The 24,325-nt window shown below is 42.9% G+C and overlaps 2 protein-coding genes across 6 annotated transcripts in view; one reads left to right on the forward strand and one right to left on the reverse strand.

Moving 5' to 3' along the window:
- Positions 1–9,383, reverse strand: part of SS18 (SS18 subunit of BAF chromatin remodeling complex) — a 62,224-nt gene extending 52,841 nt beyond the window's left edge. For 2 of the 4 annotated variants that reach the window (XM_004579576.3, XM_004579574.3), the window contains exons 1-3: positions 8,780–9,383; positions 6,055–6,131; positions 75–159 (exon numbers count right to left, since the gene is read on the reverse strand). In XM_004579576.3, coding sequence (XP_004579633.1) covers positions 75–159; positions 6,055–6,131; positions 8,780–8,848 — 231 coding nt within the window. In that variant the 5' untranslated portion in view covers positions 8,849–9,383. The remainder of the gene's footprint in view (positions 1–74; positions 160–6,054; positions 6,132–8,779) is intronic. The other 2 variants (XM_004579572.3, XM_004579573.4) reach the window with 2 other exon arrangements.
- A 2,733-nt stretch (positions 9,384–12,116) lies between these two features.
- The window catches only part of PSMA8 (proteasome 20S subunit alpha 8), a 39,464-nt gene continuing 27,255 nt past the window's right edge, over positions 12,117–24,325 (forward strand). The window contains exon 1 of one of the 2 annotated variants that reach the window (XM_058676921.1): positions 12,117–12,209. Coding sequence is in view for 1 of the 2 variants with exons in the window: in XM_004579577.4 (XP_004579634.2) it covers positions 20,907–21,008 (102 nt within the window). In the remaining variant the exon portion in view is untranslated. Of the gene's footprint in view, positions 12,210–20,874; positions 21,009–24,325 lie in introns of those variants that run through there. The other variant, XM_004579577.4, reaches the window with a different exon arrangement.

Here is a 24,325-nt window from a genome sequence, read left to right on the forward strand (position 1 = left end):
AAGACTCAATAAAGAAAAATGTTTTATACCAAGAATTACCAGATTGTACTTCACACTATTTTAAAGGTACTTACTGCTGGTAAGAGAGACTGCATATTTTGATTAGAATCTGCTATTGTAGCGAGGTACACCAAGTTTGTATGCAGCATCTGCTGATACCTATTGAAACAAAACAGATACCAACATTAAAAAAATAATTTCATTCTATCTGTTTAATACAATTAGCATGCTAATCACTCTTACTGTTGAATAAGACTTGTTACTTGAACATCAACAATAGTTTAACTTTTCCTATTTCTTGTGCAAAATTATTCCAAATAATAATAGTACACTGGAAGTTAATAATGATTATAGGGATCATAGCATTTGCTACAGATAATTGTTTTATTTGCACATATATCTCAATTCACAGACCAACACAAGGTGGAAGCTCTTAACTACAGCTTAAACAGAATGCTAACAAAACTGCAAGACAGTAAATGAACTAGCTGGCCTGCATGCCAGCTTTCTACCGAGCACATGTGGTATTTTAAAGAGTTAGCCCTATCCTTCTCCTATCATCATTTTGCCAAAAGCCTCAAACTCAACTATAACCAACTAACTCGGTCAAAATGGAAGCGAAGATGTGAGGAACACATGTTCCTGCTTCTCTCTCATACAGCCAGGACCAATGACCTGAAGCCTTCTGTGGTTACACTGCCCATTTATCAAGACTCGGCAGACAAAGAAAAAAATAAACAGACAATATCTAATGCTAAAAACAAAACTGATAAAACGCAGCAATGGCAAAAATTCTAGAATACCAACACCTCCAAGGTTTAACGTATTAAAAACTAAAGCAAATTCTCATTATTAGTATGATGCAGTTAAAGCACACTTTGTTAAGCCTCTCTTCCAAACTGTTAAACTTCCACACACAAACCTCGATTAGAGCTAGCTGTGATATAATTCCCAGTATTTGGTGTCAGTGCATGCATACAAGCAAATCCCATTTAAAAAATTGGCAACAAATGACTAGGCTGTTCAAACATTTCATTTACCAAAAATACAAAATAAAAAAAAAAAAAAAAAAGAGTCAGAAGAACATATTCAACTAAGTAAAGTATCCCAATTCAGATCCCAAGATAATTTTCTGAAACAGACATCATAAAAGGAATCTCTTGTCTGGCGCGATAGCCTAGGGGCTAAACTTTCCTTAGCCCTGTACGCACCAGGATCCCAGAGAGGTACTGGTTCATATGCCGGCAGCCCTGCTTCTTACCCAGCTCCCTGCTTGTGGCCTAGAAAGGCAGTTGACCATAACCCAAAGCTTTGGGACCCAGCACTAGCATAGGAGATCCTGGAGAGGCTCCTGGCTCCTGGCTTCAGATTGGCTCAGCTCCAGCAACTGCAGTCACTAGCGGAGTGAATCAATGGATAAGAACATCTTCCTCTGTCTCTCCTCCTCTCTGTGTATCTGCCTTTCCAATAAAAATAAACTAATCTTTTAAAAAATTAGAATTTTAGGCCCGGCAGCGTGGCCTAGCTGCTAAAGTCCTCACCTTGAATGCCCTGGGATCCCATATGGGTGCCGATTCTAACCCCAGCAGCTCCACTTCCCATCCAGCTCCCTGCTTGTGGCCTGGGAAAGCAGGCGAGGACGGCCCAATGCATTGGGACACTGTACCCACGTGGGAGACCCAGAAGAGGTTCCTGGTTCCCGGCTTCAGATCAGCGCAGCACCGGCTGTTGCGGCTCACTTGGGGAGTGACTCATCGGACGGAAGATCTTCCTCTCTGTCTCTCCTCTCTGTATATCTGACTTTGTAATAAAAAATAAATAAATCTTAAAAAAAAAATAGAATTTAATCAGGAAAACATTCATTTTTTTAAAAAAGGCGTCTCAATAAATTATTTGCTATATTATCTTTCTCCAGTTATACTTTATCATTCTTTGCTTACTGGTTAAAAAAAAAGTTTTTTCACTGACCTTCAAAAAAACTTTCACCATCATTAAGTGTATGATTTTGCACTGCTTCTCAAATGAACCCAATCATGTACAATACATTGTTTGATAATGATTCTTATCTATACCTCCAAGATATAACTAGTATAGGTATGCTAGATTATTTACAACGGTTCACTGTGTTAGAGAACACCTTCAAATGGCACTAACAGAAACCACTAGCTAGAACTTCAATAGTCCACAGAGATGTTGAGAGGAGACTGACAAATAGAATTCCATCTTTTACCATGTGTTAAATGCCAATGAGTATATTTTAATTAGAACACATTACCCACTTGTGTGGAGCTGTACAGGGTCTCAAAGCTTTGGGCCGTCCTTGACTGCTTTCCCAGGCCACAAGCAGGGAGCTGGATGGGAAGCGGGACCACTGGGATTAGAACTGGCACTCATATGGAATCCTAGTGCGTTCAAGGTGAGGACTTTAGCTGCTAGACTACCGCGCCAGACTCTCAATATTTTTTAAAAATCATAAGAACAAATTTGTTAGACTAAAGGAATAATTTACAGAACAAGTTACCTTCCTGTCTAACAGAAGAAAGTAAATTCACTTGAATTATAATGACTTTTTGCATGATTTTATAGGAAATATGCTGAAGTAGTTCGAGTCATCCTAAAATTAAAAAGGCTGATTTAAGCAAATGCAGGCTGATTTAGAAAATGCTCAAATCAGTGCCACAGAGTTAATATAAAATCAGTCCAATATCCATGCAAGAGCTTACAGGATGTGGAAACACCAGCTCCACAGCTCCCTCCCACACTTACATCAGTGGGCTTATCTGTAGATACGGTTAGATACAGCCACACTTTCAAATATATTACCAATGAAAAATGGCTGGTTGGAAGGAATATGGTGTTCACTCCCTTATTACTAAATATTTATATTTTCAAGTTCCTACAACATATGCTGTTCTCATAAAATAATTACTTTTAATTAAAAAATACTTTCAGGCAAAATGATGTCTTCAAAAACTATTTTATGAGGGCCAAGCATGGTAGCCTAGTGGCTAAAGTCCTTGCTTTGCACGCGCCAGGATCCCATATGGGCATCATGAAAGATAAAAGAAAAGACTGAGGAATAGTTTCAGATTAAGCTAAACTGAAAAGACACAGGGAGTGAGTACCACATTGTAACTAGCGTGGGGCTCCAAACCAGAATAAATGCACTCAAGACAGCCGGCCAGGCGGGCGAGGCTGGGAGGAGCCCGCAGCCTGCTCTCGCTCAGCAAGCACCTACTGGCATTTCAAGACTATGTGCTTGCTTCTGAGATACACTGAGATTATGAAAAATAAAATCTTCCAATTATCCTCGGGTGTTTCAAAAAAACAATATGACAAAATAAATTGACACAGTACGTGGGCTAATATCATTTAGGGAATTTCAATGAAGGTCACGTAAGAATAGGCTTTTTCAAACACCACTTTTGATCAAACATGTGTACCAAAAACAATTTTTTTAAAGGCTATTAGTCACTGCAGACAGAAGTAACTGAAAACCAGGGCTCTGCAAATCTGGGGGAAAGCCAATCAATACAATCTTTTTGTAGGGTAATTCGGTAATTCAGCATGAATTGACCTAGCAATTCCATCTAAAAACTGCAGTCTACACAAATACGAAGAACAACAATATGAACATGTAAACACATATGCACGCATCCACAGAAAAACCTTTGGAATAATGTCTAGTAGGTCATTTAAAGTAGTTACCTCCATGAAGGTGGGGAGGTAAAAGCAGTGGGAAAAAAAAAATTACCAACTTTTATATGTCTGTGTTTTACCGAAACCAAACACATGTATGACTTTAAAACTTACAAAATAATGGGACAAATATATCTTATTCCAAAATTTCATTAGCTCCATAGGGCGAAACAAATGATAACAAGAAACCAGCACACCGAGAGCCAGGGTCGCTGGCATTCTCTGCTTAGAACAGCACAATGAGATCCAGGAGAGAGATCTGGCCCAAAACAATGGTGAACACAAAATACTCCAAGGCTGTATTGTCTAACAGCAGCTAGAGCGCACAATGAAATGTGGTTAATTCAGAATGAGATGTAGGGCAACACACACAATGAGTTTCGAAGGCTTAGTATGAAAAAAGTGTAAAAATCTCACTAAATTTTTATACTGATTACACAGTGAGATGATTGTTTTACTATTAACTTCACTTGTTTCTTCTTAGTTGAACAGAAAATTTTAACTTGCACATACTGCTCACATTTACTTTCTGCTGGACACTTTTCCTGGATGTTTGATCATACTCTCACTCTACGGCTCCACAGTCCACCAGACCACGCCACCGACTTTACTAACACTTCCAGATCGTAAAGCGTGGCCCTCAGGAAAAACAACCATTCCCTACTTACTAGATACAAACCTTTTCATCCGCATATATGAATATAAATAAATACTCTATATATTTGAATATCTACTTTTCTACACAACAGCTTATACACAAAACTGAAATCATTCTTTAACAATGCATTGCAAGAAATATTGAAAAGAAAAAAAAAAAAAACAGGGGCCCGGCGGCGTGGCCTAGTGGCTAAAGTCCTCGCCTTGAACGCCCCGGGATCCCATATGCGCCGGTTCTTATCCCGGCAGCTCCACTTCCCATCCAGCTCCCTGCTTGTGGCCTGGGAAAGCAGTCAAGGATGGCCCAAAGCCTTGGGACACTGCACCCGCGTGGGAGACCTGGAAGAGGTTCCTGGTTCCCAGCTTCAGATCGGCGCAGCATCAGCCGTTGCAGTCACTTGGGTAGTGAATCATCGGACGGAAGATCTTCCTGTCTATCTCCCCTCCTCTCTGTATATCTGACTTTGTAATAGAAATAAACAAATCTTTAAAAAAAAAATACCCATTATTCTGGCACAGAAATTTCCCTTTTGTGTAAAAATCAAGAAAAACCACACAAATATTCACCATAGTATTCTGTGCTAAGACAAAGGGGAAAAAAAAACAATGCCCATCACTGATGAAGAGAATTTGAGAAGCTGCATACTGGAAAAGATTTTGGTCATAAAAAGGAAAGAAATACTTCCAACAGCAAATGACAAAGTCTATCAAATCCTATCGGGCACAGGTACGCAGCCTATTATCCCACACGGAAGGGCCTGGGTTCGATGCCCCCTTCAGCTCCTGCCGAAGCAGACCCGTCAGGCGGCAGTGATGCCTCCAGCACTTATGTTCTTGAACGCCATGTGGCTTGAGTTCCTGGCTCCTGACCACAGCAGGCACTTAGAGAGTGGACTAGTCCCTGGGAGCTCGGTCACTTGCTAGTGCTCCCTCCATGTCTGCCTTGCAAATAAACATTTAAAAAAACACTTTTACAAGAGATATTCAAAAATTCAAGGAAAATACGTATTACTGAAAAGAATTAATGGATTTTAAAATGCTTTTGCACCTGAACTTATTGTTTAATTGCAATTTTCACAAATCTTTTTTTTTTTATGTGACAAGCAATGCAAGAGAGATTTTCCATTTGCTGGTTCACTCCACAAATGGCTGTCAAAATCCAGGACTAGGCCAAGCTGAAGGCAAGAGCCAGGAGCCAGGAACTCCATTGGCGTCTCCCAAGCACTTGGGTCATGTTTCACTGCTTTCCCAGGTGTATTAGCAGAGAGCTGGACGGAAGCACAGCAATGCCCCCGCCCCCCCAACATGAGGCTGTTAGCACCACAGGCAGCAGCTTGACGCTCTGCACTACCTCTAGGACTGGACCACCAGAACTCTCTGAAGTATCCTCACACTGCAGGAATCCATCAGTACCAAATGTTACAACAGATACACCTACACAAACAGTAGATTAGAGGTTGTCAGGGAGTGAAGGATCAGGTGGAATGGGATGTGAGCACCACTGAGCACGAGGCTTCTCTGGGGGACAAGGAAAAGGTTCTCAAATTGACTGAGTGATAACAGCACATCCAGCAGTACACTGTCAAACACCACATTGCACACTTTAACAGAGGTGAAATGTACAGTACGTGAATTATATCTCAGTAAAGACATGAAAAGTAAAAAAATTAATCACAAAAAGTTTTATTTCAATCTTACTGAGAACACTCTGAGGTTTTTCCTTTATTCTGATAGTCCATTATACACTGAATAAGATGGTTATTTTCATCCAACATCTGAAACAAAATTAGAAAAAGTTTATTGTAAATCTGCGTTGAATAAAAACAAGCCCAAGAAAATCAGAAAAAGGTTTCAATACACACAGCTTGTACAAGATCTCTAAACTAGATCTCCTAACCATATATTCTTACTCCAAAAGCAATCACTACATGTTACATAAAAACATGTAAGGAAGCATGGAAGATTTTTTTTGTTAATTCTGCTACATGATGCTACCCAAAAAAATCTAGCTCATTTTAATAAGAAATAGAATTGTAAAGACAGATTAGTCTCATAAAATTCATTATAATTTTGCAAAAAAATGTAATATGCAGTACATATACATCATTCTTTGCATTATTGTTTTTTTCTTCAGATTTGTAAGAAATGTTTTACCAGAAACCATACAGTATGCTTTTACACATACTAGAGTTCACCACACAAAATCTTGCTTTATATCTTGAGAATATTATATGCTTAATCAACATTTTTTTAGTATCTCCATTACAATTTTATTCCTTCTGAACTGAGGCCCAGAAGGAAAACATGAATTTGTCTTATATTAACATCTAATGATGTCTGCTGTTTGTTTTCTCAGAAGTTGATAAACAAAACAGAAATTGACTTACAAATCCACCATAACAATCCAAAGCAATCCTGCCTCCAAGAGGTAAATAATTCATCCAAGTGGCATTGAGGAAAGAGTATCATTGTAGCAATTAAAAACTCTGTTTGTTGGAGCCAGCCTGGTGGCTCAACAAGCTAATAATCCTCTACATGCAGCACCAGCATCCCATATGGGCACTGGTTCTAGCCCTGGCTGCTCCACTTCCCATCCAGTTCCCTGCCTATGGACTGGCAATACAGCAGAGGATGGCTCAAAGGCTTGGGTCCCTGCACTTAACGTGGGAGACCCAGAAGCTCCTGGATCCTGGCTTCCCATCAGCTGATACTTGGCCATTTGGGGAGTGAACAAGCTTACCTGAGATCTCAGTCTGTCTTTCCTCTCTGTAAATCTGCCTTTCAAATAAAAATAAACCAAAAAAAAAAAAAAAAAAAAAAAGACTGGTACTCAGGGGCCCCGGTATGTCTGTAAGATTAAAGAACAGGACGTGTTCCCCTAGGGCGATTCAATCAAAGAAAGAAGCACCATACCAAACATCACTCTCTCTCAAAGTAGCTAATCTAGTTCACATTAATTGGCTTCTGTTCTGTAAATGAATCATAAACTTCAGTTGCAAGGGAAACAGCATTAGCAAGTCCTTCTGATGCAAGAAGCTTTGCCTTGAAAAGAGCCACCGCACAAGAAACAAAACCGTCCTTAAACGTGCAGCAACTCAACGCAAGCAAGCAAGGTCCGCATCAGGCTATCTACCTCCCTCCCCTCACAATCTCTCCACAGTATCTCGCTGACACTTCTGAGATTGGTTCTTCTGTTAGCATCTAATGATGCAGAAGCGCTATCATCAGAATTTATCCCTCATGATAAACCTCCTAAGATTTAAGCAAAGAAAATCCTGTCAGCAATAAATAAAAACTAAGGGTTTTTCCAGTGCAAACATGAGGAGTGGGGACCCCTCCAAAAACACGCTTTGCATGCATCCACATGCAGCAGTTTCTCGGGCTGCAGTCAGTCAGCGCACCACAGGAAAGCACTGCATTTCCAGGCACTGCAAAGCCAAAGCCGGTTGGTTCAAAAACTAAGCAACAGTTGGGCCAACGTCAAATGCCACACTACAAAACTGACAGTGAAGAGAAACTAAGGTCATCTAAGATCATCTACAGTCATTCAATGTTGCCCCGGGTGGTACTAAAAGAGGACTTTCTTCTACTTTCACCGTGGTTCTAATGCATAAAACAAACAAAAACATCTAAACAGTGAGTTAACTTTGGAAAGCCTAGCTCCCGAAAATTCAGAATGCAGCCTGGCTCCTGGGCAACCAAGGCAGAAGACCATAAAAAACCTTTGTGGTCCCAACTGCAGCAGCACGGCCGCAGCTCTAGCAGGACACAGCTCTCCGTGCATGGACCACGACTTAAACTGGTCACCACTGTCTCCACCTCTGGACAGTTACGCCTCAGGAAAGCAGGGGCCAGGGCTCACCCCACAGTCTCTGCAACTACAATAAGCACGTGTGAGAATCAGAGGTGCTCACCCTCCAAAAAACGGAGGGGGGGGGGTTCTGGGTGCGCCATCCTCCGCCCCCTCGGGCTCTACCAGGGTCCCCCGAGTTCTTTCCTAACTCGGCCGGGGCTGGCAGCGCGGTGATGGCCACTGGCCGGACGAGACCCGCCGTCGGGTCTGCCCCGAGTCGCCAGGGGCGCGCGGGGCGGGGCGACGCCGAAGTAACTCCGGGGCCGCGGGAGGCGCTGGCCGCGGCCGGCCGAACGCCGCCTCATTCCCGCAGACACCGGGCGGCACTTCCTCAGGCTTTGTGCCTGCGGGAGCGAGCCTCGACGCGCCAAGCACTCGAGGGGTGCGGGGGGGACCGGTTCGCCCTCCTCTGCCACCCACCCGGGCTCGGGTTCCCACACCCGGCTGTTTCCCAGCAGGCCCGCCTCCGCCTCCGCCCCCGGCCCGGCCGACTCCCGGCCCGGCCCTGCCCCCGGGTGCCTCTCCCAGAGGCGGGACGGTGCCAGGCGTCCCCGACCCACGAGGCTTCACCTTCTGGATTGCAGCGGGAGTGATCTCCCCCTTGCCTCGTTGCCTCGGGGCTGCGAACGCCACAGACATGTTGCCGCCGTCACCACTACGGGTAAGTCCCGAGCGCTCGGGGTGAACAGCAAACTGGGGGAAAAGACGCCGGCCTCTCGGGCCGAACCACCTCGGGAATGCGGGCAGGGGGGATGCTGCGGGGTCCAGCACGCACCCGGTCGACCCGCGGAGACGGGAGACTCCCAGTCCGTGGAGGGCGTGCGTCTAACAGTATCTAAGAAGCTGGAACCTGGTAGAACTTCGCGGTCTCTCACCACGCTCGGTCCCTCCACCTTTCCCTAAGCGCACACCCCCGTCCCTCTGCGCTGATGGTAGGGCCGCGCCCCCAGTCCTCCCTCCGCTCGAGCGATTCAGGAAATGGTCCCGCCGCCGCGGGAGAGGGAGAGGCCGGGGCAGCCCCTGTCACAGGAAATGCGAGCCACCCGAGCCGGCCCGCCCCTTTCGCGCCGGTGCCACTCGCCTCCCTCTCCGGGGCTCGTGAGCCTCCCGCGAGCCGCGTCTCGGTACCGAGTTGAGTTTTCCCAACTTCATCGTCACCCCCTCCTGGGAGGAAGTGGCCGCCGCGAGTTGTCCGGAGACCGGAGGAGGACGGTCAGGGCTCGGGCGTCCGTGCAGACCCGTGGAGCGTCGGCGGAGAGGAGGCAGGGGTGGGAGGCGAGGTGAACGCGGATTCGCTGGTTCAAACGGCCGGGCTACGCCCCACACGCGCGTCTCTGCAGCCCACGGTGTCGCTTCGCTCACCAGGCCGTTCCTAACACGCGGAAAGTCACCCTAACCCCAAATCGGGACGCCAGGACTGTGTCCGGCACTAAGGGACAGTCGGCCATTGGGGCTGAAGGACCGCGGGAGAGGAGTTCGCTCTCGGAACAAGCTGCTGCTAGAAAGAAATGTGAGGGTCGACTTTGGGCGGCTTATGTCTTTAAAAAAAAAAAAAAAGTCTGAAATAGGGATCTCTTTACTTTTTCTAGTTCCGTTCTTCGTGGCTTGTAAATGAGGTCCAAGCTGTCAGTCTTCAACTCAGTGGGGGTGGGAGGAAGACAAGTTTTCAAATTGCCGCGGGATCCAGGGTAAATGTGGGTAGTGGATTCCTGTGAATTTTTAATCTGCAAATTTATACTTCCACATTATACAAAAGGGAAATTTATAAAAAGGGTTACCCAATGTTAATCAGAATCAAAAACCTATACTTGTGCTGACAAACACCAGCAAACAAGGACTGAAGTTGACAGGGTCTTTCCAGTTGGAACTGGAAGTCTGCATGGTGCTTGGACAGGAGGTGTGAACATGCTAGCCATCTTAAAGCGAAGAAAATTTGTACTTATTCCGTAGGAATTTAAATATTTTTGTATTCAATAGCCTAGTCTTTGAAAAAAAATACTCTGGTTTATTGGGACTTACTGTAATCACACCACATTGGGGAATTTGTACTGCACTCAAAGCAGAATTCAAATCCTGTCTGCCACAATGTGTGTACTACCTGGCATTGAACCCTCTTGTCTTGATGGTTGCATAAAAACACCTTAGTAGTTAACAGTAGGAGCCCTGCTGCTCCAGTTCTGTCAGCTTCATGGGTAAGCACTCAGATCTCCTTGAGCACAAAGCATTCAGAGCAACTACCTGGTTTCTATGTCCTTGTTAGGGAGAGATTCCCCTTCCAGGGCGGCACCCAAAACAGGCACCTCCATTAAGTTGCAGCTTCCAGTGGTGCCAGGCGGAGGTCAGCCGTTTGAGGAGACTGAGTAAACAAGCTGGATAATGCTGCTGCCACCGTAACCCCAACGCACTCTGTTATGCTATGTTTTACTTTTTTAAGTAGAAGTGCACTATAATAATTAAAAGTGGAGTAAATACATACACACTGAAAATTATGAAATTGAGTCTGCCCAAGGTGTTTCCCTTCATAATAGCAGGTTCCTAAAGCCCCCATGCATGAATAACTACACCATTTTCTATGATTCAGTGCATGCCATAAAAATGATTATTTTTTTTAACATTTTTTTCCATAAGATGGCTTGGGAAGCATTGGATATAGTTAGAAATATAGATGATTTTTTTTAAAGATTTTTATTGAGAATCAGATACACAGAGAGGAGGAATGACAGGAAGATCTTCCGTCCACTGGTTCACTCCCCAAGTGGCCGCAACAGCCGGAGCTGAGCCAAGCTGAAGCCAGGAGTCAAGAGTTTGTCCCAGGTCTTCCATGTGGGTGTAGGGTCTCAAGAGTTTGGGCTGTCCGTGGACTGCTTTCCCAGACCACAAGCAGGGAGCTAGATGGGAAGCAGACCAGCCAGGATAGAAACTGGCACCCATCAGAACTTAACGCATTCAAAGTGAGGATTTTAGTTACTTGGCTATTGCGCTGGGCCCAATATAGATGATCTTGAGAGAAAACACTTAGATAGGCCCTTAACCCTCTCCCAAGATTCTTTGGTGCTTCCTGGAAGCATAGGCAACTCAGAGGGAGGGGGAAGAGGAGTGTGGAGGACTTAGACTCTCGGAGCAATTGTCACTTTTAAGAAGCCTGAGCAGGAGATACAGTGATATGATACATTAGTGCACATGGGGAAACAATCTGAGAAGTGTGTCCTCAGGCAATTTCCTAACTGCAAACAGAGTGGCCCTAACAAACCTGGATGTGGTAGGTCAATTATTTCATGTGACCTCTTGAGCCAATCAAGAACCTAGGTAAACACTCTAAGGCTGCTGCCTGTGCAAACTGGTGTGCTATTTACCAACAGCCTTTTTTGATAAGTAGGGAGATGCTGTAAACATTAGTATGACAAGTAGGTAATACGCACAGCTTTTTTCCTATCAAGTAGTGTGTACTGTACATAATTCTGTAAGCTCTACTTTATGACAAGCACAGCAGATCTATTTACACCAGCATCACCACTTGCACAAGTAATACCGCTGTGACATAACTACATCAGTAGCCCATAGAAACATTTCAGGGCCCAGCACAATGTTTAATGGTCAACCACTCCCCTTGCAAGTGCCAGGATCCCATATGAGCACCAGTGCATGTCCTGGCTGCTGAGCCTCCAATTCAGCTGCCTGCTTATGGCTAGGAAAGCAGTGCAGGATGGCCCAAATCTTGGGACTCTGCACCTGCATGGGAGACCAAAAAAGAAACTTGTGCCTTCGGATGGGCTCAGCTCCGGCTATTGTATCATTTGGAGAATGAACCAGTGAATGGAAGCTCTTTTCTGTCCTTCTATCAATATGATCTGCCTTTCCAATTTTTCAGCTCCATCATAATTTCATAGGGCCATCACATATGTAAGCCTTCATTGACAGGTGGTTAAACGGCACCTAACTGTACTTCAGAGGACACAGAATACTGTCTCACGTCACCAATACTTTTGAGCAGAATACTGAGGTAAATTGAGTGGTAGCAGAGTTGGGAGGAAGGGATGTGAAAGAGGCCTCAGTATTTAGTGAGGGAAGAAACGGAAAACGGCATTAGTCTGAGAAATTACTGAAGAGACTTAACAATAAGCTAACCAGCAACCATCTTCCGAACCAATTAAAATCAGTCTTGTTATTTACATTCTCTTGGGCTGAAACATCTGAAAAAAGCATAGGGGTCATGTAACCAAAAGATGGAAAATTGCTTGCATTAATCCTAACATACTGAAATTCAGAGTAAAATAATCTGCATGAACAGTTAATTCTTGGATATTCACATTAATGAATATAAATCGAAAGGTGATGAGAAATTTTGCACGTCTGAGTTTCAAATAGGTTTCAAAGATTGGTTTCTTGGGCCTGACATGATAGCTCAACTGGCTTATCTTTCCCGTGCAAGCTCCAGGATCCCATCTGGGTGCCAGTTCGTATCCCAGCTGCTGAACTGGCTCAGCTCTGGCCATTGTGGCCATTTTGGGAGTGAACCAGTGGATGGAAGATCTTTATCTCTCTCTTCTTTTCTCTGTAAATCTGCCTTTCCAATAAATACAAAATCTTTTATAAAAATGACTGATTTCTTACAATAATGTGTTTGTATTCTTTAAATATATTCCAGTTAAAAGATAAATACTGCTGAAATATTTTCAATATTCAACTGAACTATATAATCATGACATTAACATTATCCTCAACTACAAAAATGTATCATGTGCAGATAATAGGAAACCCTGCTTTCATGAAAGCATGTATCCAATGCTTATTGTTTTTTAATTAATAGAACTTCTGTACTACTGAATTTGCATATATTTCATGTCCCTGTGCGGTCATAAATTCTACAAATACATTGGGAAAGCACAAACCAAGCCTGTCCACTCACAACTGGGCTCAGAGCAGCCCCTCAGGCAGCATCTCAAAATATTCCCACTCACAGTCTCTGTGGCAGCGGATGAGTCCCTCTGAGTCATGTCATCTACAGAGTTTGAGACTTAAGCAGAGTGACACACAACTACATATTTAGTCGCCATTTCAGAAAAGAGCAGATCACCGCTCCTCCCTGTCTGCCTCTCCCTCGCCTTCTTTTTCTTCCTCTCTGTATCTTCTTCACCATCTTTCTCTGTAACTCTGCTTTTGAAATAAATCAATTGTTTTAAAATCTTTAAAAAGAAAATACCGTGTCCTGTGCATTTTGGCTCTCCTTACAAAATTCAACATTGAGTGAATTAAGGCGGAATTATACCAATTGTGTTTTGGGGACAAGAGGGGTTAGTGAAAGTATTGGTTTTTTAATAGAAATAGTTTCAAACATTAGTTACTCCTCACTAAGGTATTGAAGATTTCTCTGCACAACCCTCCGAAAACTGTTCTGCACTTCAACTGTTGACATATGCCTTGTTAGAGTTCTAAGCCAATTTAGACTATCCTAAAATCTGCCAAGTTCAGCAAAATTTTGCTTCAACACTATAAACTGCTAAATACTAAAATGAAAATAGACACGAGACAGCTGGATAGTACCCTAGAGCCATTTTAAGGTGTATAGAAGCTGGCTGCATATAAACTAAAATTGAAATGTCAATGAAGTAGTAACAGCATGTGGTTAAGAACTTGCATTTTTTAACATATTGGTTACTCAATACCATGTCAATTAATTCCATAATGTTGTAAATTGTTGTTGATGCTATGTTGTGGCTTTTAATTGATCGGGATGATATTCTGCCAGCTCTGATTTCAGACCAGAGATAGTCTCCCCAAGAAACCATTGAATGTATCTGGACAATTAGATGCTGGACTCTATGCTTGGTATATGCTTGCAATGAAAGAATCTTGACTGAATTTGAACTGTAATACTGCAACAAGATGGAGGAATCCACCATGGAGGGAGGGTATGGGAGGGGTTGGGGGAATCCTAGAGCCTATGAAACTGTGTCACATAATGCAATGTAATTAATAAAGAAAGAAAAAAATAGAAATAGTTTCTGAGCAAATAACCATGAACAATGTAGACGTTTGGGATGTCTACTTCTTAATTTTATCGTATAATAGTACACAGCTCATTTTTGGATCTCATCTGCCTTTTGAAAAAGCAGGTATCTCATGAGCCCAGCGCAGTAGCCTAGTAGCTGAAGTCCTCGCCTTGAATGCATCAGGATCCTATATGGGCACCAGTTCCTATCCCAGCAGCTCCAGTTCTCTGCTTGTGGCCTGGGAAAGCAGTTGAGTATTGTCGCCGCCCTGCAGCGACACTAAAATGACGAGGAATATTCTTGGGGGTCAGGGAAAAACTGGCAAAAGCGGCTGCATTTAAGACCTTTCCTCCGCTGCCCCTGTCCCCGTCTGTCTAAGCTTTCCCACCCGCTTCTTCGCCACCCTTCCTCCCGTTTTCCACCACCCTTCTTCCCAATTCTTCCCGTTTCTGTATTCCCCCCATTCCCCACGTAAGAGCCACGAGAATGTCACAAACCAAAAAGACCTTTATTGCCAAAAACGAGCTGCTTAAATATAGTTCTTCCACCAATCACTTCTGCACGTGGTCCACGGGCGCTATCTGATAGGCCAGCAATGGCAGCTAGGGAGAATTAGCCTATCCTTGTGACTTCCTGCCTGCCCACTGGTGGGACGAGTCCGGCCTCCTGGCACTCGGCCAGCCGCCATCTTGAAGCTCCTCATCCGTGTGGGGTTGGCCACTCCCCACAGAGTATGGTCCAAAGCTTTGGGACCCTGCACCTGCATAGGAGATCCAGAAGCTCCCGGCTCCTGGCTTCAGATTGGTTCAGCTCCTGCCATTGCAGCCACTTGGGGAGTGAATCCGTGGGCAGAGATCTTGCTCTCTGTCTCTCCTTCTCTCTGTAAATCTGGCTTTCCAATAAAAAATAAATAAATCTTTAAAAAAAAAAAGCAGGAACCTTAACTAAAAAGCCATTGGAAACTAGGTATTTAGCCCTTAATATTCACTAGCCACTGTACAAATTATTCTCTTACATTAGATTCTGTACAATCATCTCAATGCTAACAGAATTGTGAAAACACTTGGAATATGGTCAGTTAGAAGTAAGATCTGTACATAATAATGTAACAAGGTAGGTAAATGATTTCTCTCTTTTGTACACATGCACACAAACACTGCCTTTCAAATACGTAAGTAATTTTTTTTTTAATTGGAAAGAAGGCATCTTGGGAAAGACTGGTCTGGCTCATTGCTAGTTCCCTGACACCTCCCACGTGTGAGATCTGCACTGAGTCTGGCATCCGATTTTGAAATGGTCCTGCACCAATTACTGCAGGCCTTTGGGGAGGGAAGTATAAGACAGGAGTACTCTATCTCCCTTCTGAAATAAAATTTTTAAAGGCTATAAACCTAGGTTACTAAGCTCTGCAGCAAGTTGCTATTAATTTCTTAACTTACCTAATTAATAAATTAACCTTTATTATATGTATGCGCTCTTATTAATAGAAGAAAAGATGGTATGGATAGGGTTCAGGATAATCTGGGGGCACTGGAATATATTCCTAGTGGATAAGAATGAGTTACTGTAAATATATTATTTTAAACTACTTAGTTTTTGGTAATGTGTTGGAAGACCATTAGGACACTGTTTTGTTTTGTTTTTTGATTGCTTTATTTTGAGAATCTTTACATAGTTGATTAGGGTGCAAAGGATCAAGGGCTACAGGAAAGTCGATGAGACTATTGTTTGCACATAATTGCATTTTTTTTCTGTATATGGGGTAAAGGGGGAGATAAAAGGAGAAGCCCCACCCAGCCTCCCACCCATCCCAGGTCCTCGATGTGGGGCATGCTCCGAGGGTCCTGCTCAAGTGGTTTTGATAGCTCAAAATTGAATTGCTGCCAATCTCCCCATTCTAAGCATGATGAAATCTCTCCAGAATCCACTGGTACACACAGTCCACCTTAGAGTCTCCATTTGCCTAGATTTTCACTGCCAACACATGGTTGGGGTAGTTGATTGATTTGTTCTGTCCTCCATCCTCTGCTGTGGTACCAGGTGTCCTCTGCAGGTTCCGATGTACTGCCATATCCTCTATGTGCACCTGGATATGCTGTCCACTGCTCCATCTGAGCCTCTCAGCTTTGACACTTGCACTCCAAGGTCAGACCATGGAACCTGCAATTTCTTCATGGTTGGAGTCCTGAGTCTGGCAGTTCTACTGGGGAGATCCCCAAAGAAACTTTGTCTGAGGTGATCCCAGACCTGATACTTTAAAAAAAAAAAAAAGATTTATTTTCATTGCAAAGTCAGAGATATACAGAGAGGAGCATAGACAGAGAGGAGGATCTTCCGTCCGATGATTCACTCCCCAAGTGAGCCACAACCGCCAGTGATGCACCAATCCAAAGCCAGAAGCCAGGAACCTCCTCCAGGTCTCCCATGCGGGAGCAGGGTCCCAAAGCTTTGGGCCGTCCTTGACTGCTTTCCCAGGGCAACAAGCAGGGAGCTAGATGGGAAGTGGAGCTGCCGGGATTAGAACCAGCATCCATATGGGATCCTGGCACATTCAAGGCAAGGACTTTAGTTGCTAGGCCATCATGTTGGACCCCTGAATGAAGTCTTGAACCCAGGTACTCCGATACAGGATAGGAACATCTTCAGCAACATTTTAATCACTACCTCAAATAGGTCTCCTAATTGATAACTATCTGACCTGTCAGGGAGCTCCTTCACAAGGCATATGCTTATTCGGCCTATGACTATGTTCAGTGGAAAAGCTTAACCCACAGGTTTTACTTGAAAATAATCAGTACAAATTAATTAACATTTCAATTATCTGAGAGAAGCATATCATTTGGGATAACCTAGAGGCTCTTCCAAAACATAAAACAAAAACTGAAGGAGTTATTATATTGACTTTAATGTAAGGAACTGGATTGTGCTTGTCCCATATGAGGTCCATTTAGAGTATCAGGTACTTCAAAAAGTTTGTGGATAATGGAATTAAAAAGTAAGCTTATGTTGCTCCAAATTTCTTTTTTAATTTCACGTCTATTTTTTACAATAGACATCTCATAAGAGGTTTCAAATTTGCTTTCAGCAAAATAAACTTCCCTTTTTGAAGCACCTCATAATTTACAAACTGATACTGATGTAGTAAGGATGGTGCCATCACCAAATCCAAGGCTAATATTTCCCACAAACCTAAGGGTGGCATGATACTTAAATAAATTCCTCCCAGTGACGTCAGTACAGTCATCAGAGAAGCTTCAGAAATGATCAGCTGGGCTATAAGCCGCCATATTTCGTGCAGACAGCACAGCTTTTCAGTCTCTCCCTCCTCCCATACAAACGAAAAGGAAGCACACAAATGAAGCATTTAGGTAAGACACCTGTCCCCAAATGCTACAGTGCACCCTGCACCCCAACTCCTCACTCGCCAACAAAACTCCAGACAGGAGTGTGACACCCTAATTATTCACACCTTCCATAAATCCAAAAAGTGACAATGAGAATACAGTAAACTCATCTAAAAGATGGCTGGAAAAACTGCAACAAAGCCTCCCTCTAGAGAATTTAACTTTCTTTTTTATTTCACAGCTACACTATCAGAATATGAATGGGGGGCACATAAATGTGCAGTTCATAACCATTTCTATTATAAAAGTAAGCAGTAATGAGGGAATAAAGGAATGACAATTGATCCAAAATTAAAAACAAACTTTGGATAGAAAAGTAGATTTAGTTAAGAAGCTAAAACTCTCTACCCAAAAAACCCAGATCCGTGTTTCACTGGCAAATCATACAAACATTTAAAGCATTAATGTCATTCCTTCATAAGCTATTCCAAAAAGCCAGAAACCATTCTTAACACAGTCTATGAGTCCAGTGTCAATGTAATATCAACCAAAAAAGGCACTGCAAGAATTAGAGAGTATATCTTATAAACACCTAAATCACAGAAATCCTCAAAAAAAAAAAAAAAAAAAAAACTTAGAAGCCTCAATGTTGCAACAGAAAGACTACAAACAATAAAGAAGTTCAACTTAGTCTAGAAACCCAATCCAGTCTTTTTAATTTATTTTGTTCAAGAACATCCACTGGTTCATTGCCCAAATATTTGCAAAAGCCACGCTGAAGTTAAGCACTAGGAACTTCTAACTCTCCGATAAGAGAGACAGGAACCCAGGTACGTGTGTCAGCTGTATCAGCAGGGAGCTGGCCCAAGCGGAGCAGCCAGCACTTGGGCTGATGTGCATATGGCATGGCAGTGTTCCAGGTGGCAGCTGGATGGTTTTGTTTCTTGTCAGAGCAGAGCACTTGGGTCTGTAGCCAGCCTGCATGTGTGGCTCATCTTCTTTGGTGCACAATATTTCCATTTATACCTGCCTCAGTGTTCTGTACAGGTTCTGGGATTTTTGGGTTTTGTTTGTTGTTGTTTGCTTTTGCATTTGCATACAGTATGCTCATAATGCCAGTGCTGCTCATTACCATGCTAGAACCAAATCCAAGTACTCCAGTGTCGGACAAAAGCATGGGAACCGGTAGCTTAAGCACTTGGCCAAATACATTTATATTTCTTTTAAAAGATCTATTTGTGCGGCCAACATAATAACTCACTGGCTAATCTTCTACCTGTAAGTGCCGCCATTCCCATATGGGTGCCAGTGCATATCCCAGCTGCTCCACTTCCCATCCAGCGCCCTGCTGTGGCCTGGGAAAGCAGCAGAGCACGGCCCAAGTCCTTAGGACCCTGCACCGACATGGGAGACCCAGAGGAGGTTCTTGGCTTCATGAAGATCAGCTCAGCTGCAGCCACTGCTGCCATCTAGAGATGAAGCAGTATTGGAAGATCTTCCTCTCTCTGTCTCTCCTTCTCTCTGTAAACCTGCCTTTCTAATAAAAATAATCATTTTTAAAATGCCTATTGTAAAGATGTATGTTTCTATACATATAAAAAGTGAAAATACATATACCAAGTTGATGTAAGTGGTCTTCTTTGCAAGAGACCAGAGATTGGAAAGGAAGCAGGAATGAATAATAAAGAGATGTTTCCATTTTAAACTGCATATTTATATTATTATGTTTAACTTTATTTCAAGTGAATAAGATATCACATATTAACATAAGTTATATATGGTTATAAAAAGTTTACTAAAACTGGAAATAATTAGTGAACTGTACCAATGGCAGTTTCCTGAAATGGGATACAAGACAGTTCTGTTGGATAAAACAAGGTGAAGGATATAGGGGGTTTTTTTGCTATCATTTGGAAACTTCATGTAACTATTTGAATTCATCTAATTCAAATACATGAAACTTGATTCAAATTATTTGAAGTTAAAAAGAAAAAAATATTAGCAAGAACACTAAAACACTTCTAAACAAAACAGCTTCTGGCAAATGTTGGCTTACCAAAGTTGTAAAGTAACCACTTACAGTGAATTGTTTTATCTGGGAATTATTGTTTTTCTCAGTAGAACCAAACTTTTCAAGAGTTTCTGATATTGAAGAAAACAGATGAGAAAGGATACATACAAATTGCTTTCAGGAGTGAAATAAAATTCTAAATTAAGTATTTGGAATTAAGGGAGATGAGTTTTCCTCTTTTGTGAATATATTTTTTTGTTTTTTGTTAATGATGAATTCACCAACTTAATACTCCCCAATGGAAAATAGCACTTTCAAGTATTAAACAATGCATGCAAAATAATAGGAGCTAAACCTCATCGGCTATTAGAATCCACCAGGTCCCATTTCCCATTATTATGCCCATAAACAACATTTTAACCTCATAACATTTTGCAGCAAATTGTTAATATTCTCAGTCTTATTGATGAGAACATAGAGACAGTTATTTCAGGGCAAAGATGTTCTTCCACAATATAAAGACTTTCTGCTATAACTAATCACCTGAAAAGATGTCTTTGAGTATTTGTAAAATCCCTTTGGTTAAAACAGTGTTACGGGAACAGGCATCACAGAGCAACGAGGACATTCAGCACCTGCCACAACTGCATCCAGCTCCCCAATAATGGCCTGGGAAATGCAGTACAAGATGACCTGAGTGCTGTGGGCCCCTGCCAACCATTTGTTCCTTACCTCTCTTATCACTGCTTCTCTAATACACGATTTTCTTTTTTGATTTTGTTTGTCTCAGACACAAAATCTTCTCTCTGCAAGTTCACTCTTCCAATAACAGCAAAACAGTCAGGGTTGGGCCAGGTATAAGACTGGAGCATCCTCCTTCTCATCCAGGTCTCTGAAGGGGTGAGAGGGTCCCCAAGCAGCTGGGCAGTCACCAGCAGCTTCCCAAAGTGCACATTAACAGAAGGCTGGGATCCCCCAAGAATGGAGGCAGGACTTCAAACACTCCAACAAGGGCGAGGGAGGGAGCAATCCAAACAGCAACCCCTGAAGGCCTCGTGTTGAAGCCTTCACGCCACCTTAGGAGACAAGCGACCTGACATTAACCCTAGGTTACACTAAAGGTCCGGTGGCGCTTGGTACCAAGGGAAGTGGAAGGAGGCGGTCCCCTCTCCAGGAGCGACAGACACCTGCGCAGGATGTCCGGGAAGCGCTGAAGGCGCCACTGTGTGGACTTCCGGATGGTAACCCAGGCACATGCGTGAGCGCTTCCGGGAGGTGCGGTGCCCGCGGCTGCTCGCCTGTGTCTGCTTCGGTGTCTCTGTGTCTGGTGGGTCGGCGTCCTTGTCCTGGAGATGGCTTCTCGGTACGACAGGGCCATCACGGTCTTCTCCCCCGACGGACACCTTTTCCAAGTGGAATATGCTCAGGAAGCGGTGAAGAAAGGCTCCACAGCGGTGGGTGTCGACCGTTGTATGTTGTGGGACCTTTCTTAACCCCACTGCCCCAGCCTGTCCTCCAGGGTGGCAGGGTCCGGTGTTTCAAGTCCTCCTGTGAAAATGGCTCCATCCCCTTCCGTTTCGGAGATTGGGACCTGACGTGTGGTGGAAACAAATAGATATTGGTTTCATGGTGCCTTTGCTTAAAGATAGTTACAAACTTAAAACCAAGGCGGACAAGGATGTGTGTGGTGTCCTTGACTCTGAAGGACACCCCGTAGGCGTGGTGTGTCTGCAGTAAGGCTAGAAAAGATGTATCGTTGGGAATTATGCCGCTCATGACTCACTTCCTCAGAAATCCCCAGAGCCCTGGGACTTTTAACAGCCCCTTCATCCTGGAAGCTGTTGTTTAACAATTATGGTGAAAACTCAAAAATTGTCCATACCTGACCCTATAATGTGAATCATACATCACTCAGCATTGCAGAGTCACAGTGCTTGTCTGTAAAATGGTTAGAGTGCTGGTCCAGGCACACCTGCTAAATCCTCCAATTTCCATTGCAGTATTTATTGGCACCCTTTTAGAGGTTCCAAACTCCAAGAATTTCTTCCTCTTTTCTAAAGGTTTTTAAATGCTCTTGGAAGTTCTTGAGAGACTAGAGTACTTTCAACTTCACATTACTGAGAAACTCTTAAATGCTCAGGGTAGCAGTAATGCTGCTGCCAAATTTTAACTCTACTCAATAATCTTGGTGATTCATAAAAATTACAAAGAATGAAAGTGCCCTAGTGACCAGTGATCTATTACTCCTAAAACTTCCAACTCCTAGACTTTGAATTCAAAACGATCCAATTTTTTTGAAGTCATTTCATGAACCTGTTTGTTGTATATGTTGGCATTTCAGACAGTAGCTATGAGAAAACAGAACATTTCTAAGTCTAGCAGTTATCTGTATTTCTCTCACATCCCATACCAACTGAGTTACGGAAAGAAAAAATTTCGCTTTCAACGTGAATCTCTCGAATGGAAAGTGTTTTTTTTTTAATATTAGAAAGAAAAATAATTTTAAAGTATTTGTCTATTTAATTGAGCCCAATAGTTTCACTTCTGTTTTATAAGTACTTTTTTTAGAATTGCAAATTTAGTAAAAGCCTGATGTAGCGTAAACCAAAGGGGTACCATTTTGATATAAACAAAGTTATATAATCCCCACCATTGCATGTAGCATATGGTTAGAAAATAATGCCCAAGTTTTAGAGCCTGAAATAAAGGGAGTAATGGTAAAGGACTGGAGTGTAATGAGAAACCACATTGACTAATTTAAAATGTTTTAAGAACGCTATAGAACTGATTAATAGTTCCTTTGTAATGAGCTGTAAAAGGGTAAGGATATAAAAATACCTATAGTGGCCATTTTTAAAGATACATTGCAAGGATGAGACATTTTTGTCTGAGGATTGTGGAATTATAATTTGCATTGTTGTGTGAAGTTATTCACTGTTTTCCTTAGTGGACACTATGACCTTTAACATACAGTCCTTGCTTATTAAAGCAGGTTGCAAATATTATTGTCCACAAACAACAGTTGAATTTCTAAGTTATACATGAGCAGAGTTTGGCCAGTTGTGACCAATGCATATATACAATATATTTCAGTAACATAAAAAGTTATACAGAGCACAATTAGAAGCCTGGGGCTCCATTTCCTTTCTTGATGATTATTTTACAGCCTAAAGTGAGGCAAGAGGCTTGTTTTCTTTTTTGCTTCCATTCCCTTTTCTATAAATGCAAAATATGTTCAAATAACATTTTGGAGAGATAATACCTTTCTAGGGAAAAAAAAATGAATCCTTCACATTATTCCCATGAAAATTTTAAGATTTATTATCATTGCTCATTCTGTCCTTTCTCTGACCCCAAAATGTTATTAGCTGTATATTTCCTACTTTATCAAGTCTCAACTCCACAGTCTGGCCATCAAAGTCCTCCATAATCCTTATCTACCCTCTTTACTTTTTAATTAAGGGACAGCTCCTTCCTGGTTTGCCTGTGTGCTTCCGCCCATGAATGAAGCAAGCACGCGAGGGAAACACTTCTTTGCTGGTGCTCTACACCTTAACATGCCTTTGAAGAGTATCTGCACGTTTTTCCTTCGTAAAGCTTTCGCTCATCTCCTCCAGTCATCATGGGTCTAGTTCTACTGTGTAAAACAGTGTGTTACAGTGTTTAATATTTGGTATCAAGCTCATATTTTCTTTAATGTTAGGTTTATTTAATAATCTCATGCGAACTGAATAGTAATGGAGGTGTAGGAGGGAATCAACATTTAAGTAATATTGTATGGGGCTGGCGTTGTGGTGTGGCTGGTAAAATGATTGTAGCTTGCAACATGCACATCCGTATTGGAGTGCCTGGTTGAGTCCCAGCTGCTTGGCTTCCAAGCCAGCTTCCTGCTGATGCATGCTCGAAAGCAGAGGATGATGTCTCAAGTGCTCGAGTCCTTGGCTCCTGGCGTCAGCCTTGGCTGTTACCAACATTTGGGGAGTGAGCCAATAAGTATGAATATGGGCTGTATCACTTTCTGACTAGATACTGAATTCAGAACCATCCTTAATGTTAGATAACGAACCAAAAACATATCAGAAGAGCTTCTAATTTGTTCTGTCCTCCATGACACTAGATGTCGTCTGCAGGCCTCAATAAACTCGTTGTCATGTCCCCCATGAGAAGCTGGGCATGCTGTTCACCATGCAACTGTAGACACCCAGTTCTGACACAAACACTCCACAGTCGGACCACAGATCCTGTCATTTTCACTGTGGTTGGAGTTATGAGTCCAGTAATCCAGTTGGAGGGATCCCCCAAAAAGTCTCGCCAGAGATGACCCAAACCTGACTCCTGTGTGCCGGCTGGGGTGGGGTCTGGCTCAGTCTGTCACCCACACCAGCCTGTACACACACTGGTTACAGTAATCTAGTTAATTCTGTCTCCAGGACCTTCTCATACACGAACCAATAGATGATGCAGCCCAGCCCAACCCTGTCCACACTGCCCTCCTATACACCAGTGGGAACTGCAAGCTAGTTTGAACGACCCCCTGTAACTACCATTAGGCCTCCCCCCAGCCCTGATTCCTGTGCATCTTGGTATGTGCATCAGACTGGTCCAGTCTGCCATATCCCATACAGCTCTTGTATCAATGGGCATTGGCACTTAGTCCAACCCAACCGACTGTACCCTCCAGTTCACATTCATACCTGTTGGTGCCACCACCAGTCTAGCCAGACCCATTCCCAACCCTGGTTCTCATGCTCACCAGCGTGAGTTGCAGCCC

The sequence above is a fragment of the Ochotona princeps genome, chromosome 18 (assembly GCF_030435755.1).
Source record: "Ochotona princeps isolate mOchPri1 chromosome 18, mOchPri1.hap1, whole genome shotgun sequence".
Lineage (NCBI taxonomy): Eukaryota > Metazoa > Chordata > Mammalia > Lagomorpha > Ochotonidae > Ochotona > Ochotona princeps.